This window comes from Carassius gibelio, chromosome B7 (genome assembly GCF_023724105.1).
Source record: "Carassius gibelio isolate Cgi1373 ecotype wild population from Czech Republic chromosome B7, carGib1.2-hapl.c, whole genome shotgun sequence".
NCBI classification, from domain to species: domain Eukaryota; kingdom Metazoa; phylum Chordata; class Actinopteri; order Cypriniformes; family Cyprinidae; genus Carassius; species Carassius gibelio.
In genome coordinates this window covers 34,273,069-34,285,647 of record NC_068402.1, presented here as the reverse complement: position 1 = coordinate 34,285,647, position 12,579 = coordinate 34,273,069, and the positions used below count along the sequence as shown (strand labels likewise).

At 37.6% G+C, this 12,579-nt stretch overlaps 1 protein-coding gene across 2 annotated transcripts in view; it reads right to left on the bottom strand.

Annotated features, from left to right (window-relative positions):
• Positions 1 to 12,579, bottom strand: part of sbf2 (SET binding factor 2) — a 128,446-nt gene that overhangs the window by 108,467 nt on the left and 7,400 nt on the right. For both annotated transcript variants that reach the window (XM_052560583.1, XM_052560582.1), the window contains exon 2: positions 6,086 to 6,171. In XM_052560583.1, the coding sequence (XP_052416543.1) occupies positions 6,086 to 6,171 (86 nt within the window). The remainder of the gene's footprint in view (positions 1 to 6,085; positions 6,172 to 12,579) is intronic.

Genomic DNA, 12,579 nt, shown 5'->3' with positions numbered 1-12,579 from the left:
TCCGCCTCCCTCCTGGACTCCTTGTTTTGTGTTGCACCTTTCCATTTCTCCTGGTTGCTCCTGTCCCTGTTTTCTGTCCCTCCGTCCCTCCCCCTGGTCCGCCGCCGTTCCACCTCCCTCCTGCCTCTTTTTCTGTTGGGGTTTTCCTGGGTTTAGGTGGAGCATCTGGTAGCTGCTCCGTAGGGGAGGGGGTAATGTCACGCTGCCAGTCTTTGTTTTCCTGGGTGTTCCCTAGTGAGCTCACTTCCCCTTAGGCACTTCACCATAGGCACTTTATTCCGCTAGTCTGGTTGTGTCTTCACAGTAATTGCACTCCAATTAGAATCGCACAGGTGTTGACAATACTCTGTCATTAGTTTCCCTATATAGAGCTGTCTTTCTCTGTTGTCATCATGGAGTCCTTACCCTATGTGTCTCATGCTCTCGTTCCCCAAGATTTCCTCTACCTTCTCGTTCTTCCGAGTTCCCCGTTTCATCCGGTTCCCTCTTTTGGTTTTGTTTGTCTCTCATGACTGTTTATTTTGTATTTACCCTTCTGTTTAAATAAAACCCTTACCTGCATTTGGATCCAACCCTCTCTTTGTGTTTCTCCTAAACCCTACCGTGACAGTGGGAAGATTTGCAAAACCCCGTCCAAATGGTCACACAAAGAAAGAAGGCATGACTTTTATTCTTTTGTCACCGGCGCCATGTCATGGAGACGCTGTGTTTTGTTGTGAAAGCAAAGCTACTTTGTTTGTCCTTCCAAAAGAGAACTAGAAATCAGTGGTTGATCTGTTAAGGGGCATAGGCGGGGCATAGAGAAGAAATAATATTGAACAGTATGTGGAAAATAATGTTTTTTTGCATTGCATTACACCAATTACACAAAATAATGTTATTTTTATCAACGTCATATGACCCCTTTAAAACAGAAACTTTTCCAAAAACGGAATCCATGTTGTTATGAATATGATAGTAAGAAATATTACGTGAGCAAGAGTGCTTGTGTACTGAATATCATCCCAGCTGTGATTCAGGTGCAGGTTATCACATTCCTGCTATAGTACGAGCAAAGCACAGTGTGTACTTGCAAAACTGTTTCATGTTAAACATGACAATGTTTTCCCTGCTAAAAGAGTTCTGTAATTTTCATTTCCTGTCCACTAGCGAGAGAAACCCCACTCTGAGTGAGAAAACACTGACACTCTGATATTCAAAGCCATGTTCCTCACTCCAGCCAACCAGATCAGATCAGAATTAAGGACTATAACTGTTGAATACAGTAATAAAATATCAAAGCAAGATGTATCTGCAAACAATTTATACCAGGACTCCACAGTAAGTGGCCAGTGCAAGAGAGTTTTAAGGCAGTTAAAGAAAGCTTCAGTAAATAAAATGAAATAAACTAAAATAAATGTCACTTTTGCAAATGTATGACTCTTAGCCAACTAACCTAAAGGTCCATTTAGGTGGATTTATGTAGACACTAAATGTTGACCTTTCCCTCTAACATTTAGTGTACATATATTACTGATTAATCCATCAGGGTTTGAACCCAGTTACACTCTTTGTGGGTCATAATTAATTTCTCAATCTCTTTGAGGCAATCAGAGAACACCTGTGTCTTAACTGTGTGAGACCTATAACTAACCCAGCCAGTCACTGTTATTTATGGATTGCCTGACTCTTATTTGTTGATAGCATTGCTCTAGTTGTGGACCATCTTTAGACAAGCCGTTTAATGTCCCCTCAAACTGTTCTGTACTGTCTTTCCAGTGTGATCTAAATGGAAAGCAGCAAGTGAATTTGCATAAAGCGAGCTGAACCTTCATGTGAGGCAGGGTTAAAAACAGCACGCAAGGAGAATAGCTGGAGAACTTCCTCCAAGATTGAAACCACCTTTGGAATGAGAGCTGTAAACATGATGGGGTGTTTTTCTATCCCTTTATACTAGGAACATTCCTCATCTGTGGCTATTTAGTTTGCTGGGGGTTGTTGTGGTAAAGAAAGAATTTCTGCTGTTCCAAAACTAAAAACAGTCAAATCTGTAGAAATCTGCAAATAATAACAATTTGCATACCAAGACGAAAATCCAAATTGCCCGGCTGGTATATTAAAAACAATATTCAATGAAACTACAAAAGACGGGACTGAAGCCATTTCATTTTCATGTGCTGGGGATGTTGGGGACACTTAACCCCAGCAATGTGTTTTTATGAGTTTGTTATTTTCATTATTTAACAATCAGTCCAAAATAAACGACTGTACGTAAACGAGTACGAATCCCACACAAACAGACCAAACGGATCCGCCATGCAATTTGACAGAAATGCGAATTTCGACAAAATAAAGACGCAAATTTGTAACGCTATAAAGGATTCCGGTCAACATATTTGTGTGCTCTGCTATTAACAGTTACAGATGCTTATTGGCAACTGCGTGTTTGCATCTAAAGACTAGATAAAAGTGTACGTGAGTACCGTAAAAGAATCTTAGACCACATGAATGAGCCAAAAATTACACAAGGTCGGGTCAGAGCATAAGAAACACATTGGGCAGGGAGATCAGTAGAAACATGTGCACATACTGATAGGTTTGAGTAAACTGATGGAGCAGAAACTATGCTCAGGGGGTCTTCCACATGTTGCTGAATGCTTCGGAGATGATGCTGTGTAGATTAACCCAAGCCATGTTTCCTGAAACTCAGCAAAACACTCTTCTGGTTGGATTCTGCAGTCTGCTGGGAGTACTGGCACACCCAATGACTAACAAGAAGTGACATACATACAGCTCTGGTCTATTTTTATACGATAAATCGCCCACGCTATGCACTGTGCTGTACCCGCAGTGTTCAAAGAGATGTGAATGTGTTTGATGAATGTTGTTCTAGAGCGCTTACTCAAAAACATCACACGAGATGAGAAAATGGAAAAACACCATCGCAATTAATCTTACATAAAACCACTAATAACCTTTCAATGTGAATAATACACTACAATGCAAACTATTAAAATAACAACATGTGCCAGTGCTAAAAATATGTTTAATATGTATAACAATAATAGAACTGCTTAACTAACAGAAACTGGTACTCAAACCTGGCTCTTCACATCTAGTTCACTTAGAGATGTCCACAAAAATAAACAGTTTGAGTTCAAGCCGATTCTGGAATGCTTTTGGTGAGAATACAATCTAATAGTGTTAGGTATTGACACAGATTTTATGATTCAATTTGATTCCAGTTCATAAGCTCTCGATTCGATTTAATTTAATATCAATTCATTTGGATATATATATATATATATATATGGTACATTAAACTAACCCGTCAGCTGATACATTACTATAATACTATAAGTTAGGGCTGCACAATAAATCATGCACAATAAATATTTTAATTGTGATCATGATTTCTGCTTTCCTCGATTTAAGCATAATCATATACAATATTTGCCCACTGGTTATATATCCTAAGAATGTTACATTGTATTTACTTATTTGGCATGGGTAACAAGCCACCACAAGCTTTCATAGTTGTGGTGACCAAATGACAACAGTTTAAATCCTGCCCATCAGAGATTTTCTCTTAAATCATTACATTTTTTTTCAAGTGGTTTTACTTAATCTTCCCAACCTGGAAACCATGCACACATACTCTCTCTCTCTACATAATGTGCTACTGAGCTGAAAACACCAGCAAAATGTAAACTGGAGTTTAGTACTTTAGAAGTTGAAAAACACATCAGCTGAAAACAGCACAGACTGAAAGATCTATCTTGGAATTTTGGTTTATCAAAATGTTTAATCAATATTGCCAACCAAGCCCTACAATCTATGCTATAGTTGAGCAAAGAACCAATATCCCTGTTAGTGTCTAGCAATGAGATAAACTGATAAACCAGTAACATAAATGTAACAATGTGACTTTTAAAAGCAAATTTTGGTTTGTGATTTCAATTTGAAATGTAACTCTGACCCTTTGACCATGATGACTGGTGCCAGACTTGGTGGTTCCAACATCTACAACAATCTCTACAAAGAAATGGTGCATCAAATAAACAGAAAAACCCAGTGAATGACAAGCTGCCCCAGTTGACACAAAGAACACTGATACTTAATATAAACACTTTACAACTGCTGAAGGACATTCCCTATACTTGCAGGAACTGTATGAAGTCATTGAGTCTGTATTGAATAAAACCCCTATGGAATGTTTTCAGTGCTTCTCAATACAAGCCTTCAGATATACAAGCAGTTCTTGAGGAAAAGGACCTTCATTGTGTTACACCAAATAATGTGGCTGCTCAAACCACGGAAATGGAGTAAAATCCAATTCCACTGTCTCTGACAGACAAAACAACCACCATTCCTGGAGTGGGGAAAAGATCATGTCCTCTAAGAATCACAAACATAAATCAGTAAGAATTCATCTGAGCCTGGGACTGACTCGGATTGTGTAACCTGTTGGCTGACCAGAGACTCAACCACCTGCTGGAAAATAGTTAGCCGATTTCTAGATGACTGTCTAGATTGCGGTCTCTACAGATTCAGAATCAGTGGGAGACGGTGCTGACGACCATATCTCAGCAGGTGAGCATAAACAGCCAAAATGAGTAACTGACTGACTTAAAATCAGTCCTCGCCATGAACAATGAGCCTCTTCTCACAATAAAATAGCCAATGTCCTAGACTGATCTGATACAGACTTTTCTACGAGCAAATACGAAGCCAAATATCATAAATACAGTCGTTATCCAAAGATATTGTGTAACCAAGCATATTTCTTTGGTTCACTTACACTTTAAATGACTAATAAAACAAGAAAGCAGAGGGAGCACAGCCTGTGTTTGGCTCAATGACAAATAATAGTGTCTACAACGTGCCAAAACGCATGTGTCAGGTTCTCAGAAATGTCCTCTTTGTGTTCATGGTGGTTCATAAAGATCTTTTTAATAACTCTAAAAATGTCATGTAGTGTCACCATCGATTAAAAGGTAAAAACATATTTTTTCCCTATACACTGAATATGTCAGTGTCCACATCTTATTCAAAACATTTTTGAAAGTATTATGAAATATAATTCATATCATTCTGGGAAGTCGTGCCACATGACATTTTACAGCCAAGTCATGAAAAGGACAAACTATCTGATATTTTAAGAGACTTACTGAACTTGACACACAGTCTTGAGATTCTTCAGGGGTTATCTGTATTCTATCACACTATCCCTGCATGTTTTTACACTTTCAATGCAACAAATTCATTTTTTATAAAATAATCAGTGCCAGTCATTTCCGATTGAAAATCGAATTGCTCTTCTTTATTTCCTCACCTTTTTGAGATATCAGTGTCTCAAAATGTTAAAATATCATAATGAATCTTCATTCAGAAATTAAAAGCAAGTTCATCAGAAGATGTGTATTTTATATTACAGTTGAATCTTTAATCCTACGATTTCATGCAAAGGTCAATATTGACACATTACGCCTTGATAAACATGTAAACAAACAGTTAACCAGGCCACAACCCAACAGCTTAAGATGGACATTTATAGCTTCTTTACTCAAGAACCAGGACAACTTTAAAGCCAATGCTAAGGAGATGTACAACATGTTCTTCTTCAGCTCAGATAAGCAAATATTTGGTCCAGCGTTAAGTTGATTTGTGTCTGTTAATTGGGCCAGAGTGTGTAGAGCGATAGATCGGACAGAAGCACAGCAAAGCATTTCTACACACCATTTAAGAAATGGACAGGACATGGGCTTGGAATTCTCCAATTAGAGCAAATAGAGGCAACTGGCATAAACCTTTAAGTAAACAATGATAATGCATTTGTTGACAAAAGGAAAGGCTGATACCAGAACTACATGAGTTTCCAAGTATGTGGGCAGATGTATTCACAGACTTCAGGAACTTTGAGGAAAACAAAGAAGTACAAAAAAAAAAAAAAAAAAAAAAACATAACTGGGGAAAACAAAGACGTAGAATATACACATTCTTTTTCCATTCAGCTACTTCCAGAAGGCAGCTGTTTATGAATAAATGGCTTGAGTCTACTTTTGGGTTTCTGTTTTCAGAAAACAGAACAAAAATGACTCCTTACCATCTCCACACCCTGGGGAAATGCCGTGCCATCCCAGTCCTTTTTGGGGAAGCGCTGAATGATCTTGCCACATCCTTCACCAGATCCTAAAATTTATAGAGAAAAAAAAGAAAGAGCATTAACTGAAATGTGCAATTTTATTATTACATTTTCAAAACAGCATGAACGGTAGTATGGGGCATATCAGGACAATCCTGAACATAAAAAAAAATAAAAAAAATGCTAAGCGTGATCACAATTCCAGGTTTCCTAACTGGCACAATTACTCATGCATTCCTTTTGGTCTTTCTGGCATCCAAAACCATCTTTCCTGGCCCTTTTTTTTTGATGACAAAGAAAGCATTGTATGCACAGGGCCAAGAGGGTTTTGTCAATTAACGTTTACTAGTGTAAACATTGTAATGAGACAATACCAGTCCTTATGAACACAACCAAAACTAGAGAATGCACCACATTTTAATGGAATAGTTTCTAAGAAGTTAAAGCCACTGGGCCTTTAACAGAAAACTTTAAGGCTTCATATCTTAACACAGATGTGGAGTAAAGAAGACATTATCAAATACTCCGTTAGAAAAATGTGCTAGATATCATTCTTCTTTGCTTATCTGGAGAATACATCACTGCCTGTGTTTTTGATAATATCTGGAACAGGGAATTGGAACCTGGAGTATACACTGGGTCAGGGGACGTTGGAGATCATTACAGTTTATCAGAATGTGAGTTTGGAAAGACCATTGACAGTATATTATTACAGATAGACAAAACAGGCCAGATATGTACTGGACGAATGCATTGCTGGATTGTCACATTTTTGGAGTAAATGACTTATCAGATGACAGACAACTTCATAAAGATATTGCTCTTGGAATTGGGATGTTAAAATTTGAGAAAATACATTTTGACTGTTTGGGGAAATGTTTGCCAAGATGTGCAAATGTGTGTATAGGTGAGATATTGAATCCTAGTGTGAAATGACGTAAATGGACAGTTCACCCAAAAATGAAAATTCTCTCATCATTTACTCACCCTCATTCCGTTCCAAACCTGTATGAATTTTGTTCTGTGAAACACAACAGATATTTTGGAAAACGTCACACTGTTTTTTTGTGAATACAACTAGAGTGTGGACTATAGTCAGTGTGGTCCAATGAGGGTGAGTAAATCCTCACTTTTGCATAAACGGTTTAAAAAAATTAAATTAAAATCTTCTCTTTGATACAATCATATATTCATTTGAAACAGACGTGTTGCTTTTTTCTATGAAAACAGTAGTGCTGACAGTCAACCTGCATCTAGATAAAATCATAGCTTTAAAAGTCAAAACATGGGCTTGAGCTACACTAAACACACTAAGCACCTCTCATGGGTTTATGTGGACCGTGCAGAAAGATACAAGCTGTTTTGATTCGCAGAGTCTCTGGTTCCAGTGTAATACTCTGCAATATCATCAAACACTTGATCTGCCAAAGAGATAGATTATGGATTAGGGATATACCTTCATATACAGATTTAGCAATATAAAACGACTATAATAGACCTAAGCATATTTATCTAAAAAAAAAAAAAAAAGGTAACACTTTATTATAGGGACCAACTCTCACTATTATTAATATATTTGCTGTTTATTAGTATTTATAAAGCACATATTCTGCATGAACATAATCTAAATCACAAATCTTATACAATACCTAAATTTAACAACTACCTTACTAACTATTACTAAGCATTTTATTAAGCGTATTAAAATTAGGAGTTTACTGAGGCAAAAGTCATTGTTAATGGTTTGTTAATAACGAGAATTGAACTGTATGACCTGTATGACTTTCTTTTATCTACTGGAACAGAAATTATATTTTTCAAAAGGTTTTCAGTATCTTTTTCATCCAATGAAAGTCAAAGTATTATCATGTACACACTCTATATAATGTGAATCTTACTGAATACCCTGTGAAGTCCACTATCCATAGAGATCTCTAGGGCAGAACAGTAGCTTTGATGTTGTGCTGTCATTATTTACCGGCATAGAGAAACTATCAATCTTTGAGCTGGCAAGTTTCAGCCAATCAGCACTTGGGAAATCCTCCCATTCCACAACATTTTACTCTAATTAGATCATATTTCCCTCACCATTCATCACTGCATGACCTTAACATTAAACGTAACGGCCGTGTCCTGATTCTGAACCCCACAACAGAACAGAGACACACGATAGTAAGTTATCCACTCTCAAAAACATCCTGGGAGAAACACTGTCAAACGGTATTTTCCACTCCATATCTCATGCTGAAAACTTGTTTAAAGAACATTTCAAACAACTGAAGTCTTAAGCAACAGTCATGACACAAACATCAAACTCAGCTAACGGAGTAAAATCTGGTCCTGACTTGTGCGTATCTGCACTACGACCTGAAAACACATCCTACAGCAAAGAACAACACATTCAAATCTTGTCGTGAGGTGTGGTTCTACTTTGCGTTGGAGGAAAGTCAAAACAATGATTCAGTATCCAAAACTGGAGTCAGACATTTACACAAACAACTAAAATGTTCTCAATCATATTTTAAATTTTTCTGAACAAAACCTAAGTGGTGCTTGAACATGCCGGCACAATGCCGAGGTGCTGTAGATGGCTGCAAGGGCATTGCTATGTAATTTCTACATCATTTGTAGCGATTTTTAGCATAATGTTATTGCTAGGGTGTTCTAGATGGCTGCTGCAAGCTGTTGCTGATGGAAAGCAGACAAGGCTTTGCAATGTATAGCTGTTTTTATTTTGTATAATTTCTTTGCTTATCAGAAAACATCATTCTGATTGGTCAACTATCTCATTCTGTTGTCAAATACTTGAGTATATTGTATATTTGGTCTATAATGTACAGTCAGCCAATCATTATTGCAGATAAAAACTGTTGTGGTATTATTTTGTTAGTATGACTAGTACGTTGCATTTTGAGGAAAAAAAAATTATTTATGAATATATTTGATATATTTTACATATACAAGTATGCCTCTTGACTTTTTATTAATAAAATAGCCTAAATGCTAGATCGCTACATGATACAGGTGCTGTTCATATAATTAGAATATCATCCAAAAGTTGATTGATTTCACTAATTCCATTCAAAAAGTGAAACTTGTATATTATATTCATTCATTACACACAGACTGATATATTTCAAATGTTTATTTATTTTAAATTTGATGATTATAACTGACAACTAAGGAAAAAAATTAAAGACACCTGGTGCCACAATGTAATCAACTAATTAACTCACCAGTAAAGGTCTTTAAATGTCTTTCAGTCTAGTTCTGTAGGCTACACAATCATGGGGAAGACTGTTGACTTGACATTGTCCAAAAGAGGACCAAGACTCACTCTTGAACAACAGACAGAATCAGAAGCATCTAAAGACAAAAAGGACTGGACTGCTGCTGAGTGGTCCAAAGTTATGTTCTCTGATAATAGAAAATTTTGCATTTCCTTTGGAAATCAGGGTCCCAGAGTCTGGAGGAAGACAGGAGAGGCACACAATCCACGTTGCTTGAGGTCCAGTGTAAATTTTCCACAGTCAGTGATGGTTTGGGGTGCCATGTCATCTGCTGGTGTTGGTCCACTGTGTTTTCTGAGGTCCAAGGTCAACGCAGCCGTATACCAGGACGTTTTAGAGCACTTCATGCTTCCTGCTGCTGACCAACTTTATGGAGATGCAGATTTCATTTCACAGATTTCACAGGACTTGGCACCTGCACACAGTGCCAAAGCTACCAGTACCTGGTTTAAGGACCATGGTATCGCTGTTCTTAATTAACCAGCAAACTCGCCTGACCTTAACCCCATAGAAAATCTATGGGGTATTGTGAAGAGGAAGATGCGATATGCCAGACCCAAGAATGCAGAAGAACTGAAGGCCGCTATCAGAGCAACCTGCTCTCATAACACCTGAGCAGTGCCACAGACTGATCGACTCCATGCCACGCCGCATTGCTGCAGGAATTCAGGCAAAAGGAGCCCCAACTAAGTATTGAGTGCTGTACATGCTCATACTTTTTCATGTTCCTACTTTTCAGTTGGCCAAGATCTCTAAAAATCCTTTCTTTGTATTGGTCTTAATTAATATTCTAATTTTCTGAGATGCTGAATTTGGAAATTTTCCTTAGTTGTCAGTTATAATCATCAAAATGAAAAGAAATAAACATTTGAAATACATCAGTCTGTGTGTAATGAATGAATATAATATACATGTTTCACTTTTTGAATGGAATCAGTGAAATAAATCAACTTTTTGATGATATTCTAATAATATGACCAGCACCTGTATTCCTTAGCAACTAGGTGGCAAATTTGCTGTTTTTGAAATACAGCTTGTTTAGAGATGTGCAGATGCAGACTTACACTGTCATTTCTCTCTCTCTCTCTCTCTCTCTCTCTCTCTCTCTCTCTCTTGATTAGTAATTAAATTAAATAATACTATAATTCATTCAAATAAATGTGATCCACAATATTTAATCTCTGTGTCTGAGTTGAAGCAGGCATAATGCTAGCGCTAACGAGCCATAACCATAATGTTTACCCTTCCGGTCAAATATTGCGCTGCAAACATCATTGACAGCTTTAACTTGTCAATGCTGCCAAATGACTAAGGTATAAGTTGGATTCATGGCTAGCTGTGCATTAAACAATATTAATGCACTTCTAGGCCTCCATGTCGTGCATTAAAATCATTTGATGCACAGCTGCCAATCCATTAACCCTTATATATGGCATTTGTTTCCCAGTTGCACTCGCATACCAGAAAGGCAAACCACCAAGGTACCTCCTACAATGCAATTGTATGATATTTTGGCTTGTTTTTTACATTAAACTAATTTGATAACTGAAAATAAATAAAAACACACCTCAACTCAAAACTTTGCTTTTTTGTGGAGTTATAATGAAAGTGACGTGACACATGGCCAAGTATGGTGACCCATACTCAGAATTCGTGCTCTGCTTTTAACCCATCCAAAGTGCACACACACAGAGCAGTGATAACACACACACCTGGAGCAGTGGGCAGCCATTTATGCTGCGGTGCCCTGGGAGCACTTGGGGGTTCGTTGACGGCCCGAGACTCGAACCCACAACCCTTTTTAATTGCGAGTCCGACTCTCTAACCATAAGGCCACGACTCCCCCAAATGATAGCATATTCCTTTGCCTATCTTGTTTTTTGGACAGCATTGTGAAGGCAGATTGTTGGATGACTCACACTTTGGGTTAAGGGTTGGTTCAAGTAGAGAAAATTTAAGAAATCCAAAGACACTGTCCAAAAATAAATCATTTTCATATTCAAACAATTGCATTATTAAAACTCCTGATTTATTGCTACAATTCTCATTCACTGGAAAACTGTAATCCATCTTCAGGCATTCTGATCTAGATCAGACAGTACAGACGGCTGAAAAGTAGGGAGCTGGCTTCTCTTTGCGTCACCACCACGTTAACATCTAACCTGAACTGGCTCATCACACAGGTGTGCAGGGGAGACAAAACGCATCCCATCTGTTCTGGGCTTTGGAAAAATTCTGATGCCCCTGTTCTGCACTATATCAGTTATGTAAAGCAATTATTTTGCTTCATAAAACAAGTGAGTGTTTTTCCCACAAAGTCATCCCACAAATGGCCTTCACAATGCTGTCCAAAAAACAAGATAGGCAAAGGAATATGCTATCATTTGCATGGTAAAGGGTATGAAAGATTTGCAAATTTGTGATGTCAAAACATCCAGATTCCAGGAAGTACGCCAGTAGACCAGAGCAGCTGCGTAACTGAAAAATAAATGTCCTGAGCAAAATGTAACTCATAGGGTTTTCCAAAGAGTTGATGCGCCAGAAACGAATACAACAAATAGCAAAATGATAAGTGTAATTTATTTTGGCTGTCTGAAGTCAACCACACCACCGGGTGCTCAGAACAAAGGTGCAAAGCAGTTCAGCATCAAAGATCTTCAAGCTCTTGTGGATGATCGTATTGTGACGTCTTATTGCAATTGGTTTAACAAAATTGCATAGAATGAAACATGGTTAACAATGTCTGAGAGTTTGGGTAGAGGTCATCCAATCCAAACCGCTTTGATATTTCCATATTATCACTTATCAGGAAACTGAAAGTGATCAATCCAAGTTCATCAACAGTTCATCAGTGTAAACTTTCACCAGCTTCAGTGAGAAACAATGAGCCGTTTAAAGCAAGCAAATCATTTGACAAATTCAATCATCTTTGTTTTTCCATTTTCAAAGAACTTCGAAGATACTTGCGTAAATTTTTTCTGTCAAGAACATTTTGTCTGCTATGATAAATATCTTAATGGAGAATCCAAATGATCTATTCTAGGCCAAAACTGCAATCTCCTATTGCAAAACAGCCTAGTTGAAGAGAAAAAAAAAAATTCACTTCCGTGACACAATTCCAGTCGATATCACCACCTTATCTTTCCATGAAACAATCAGCCCTGA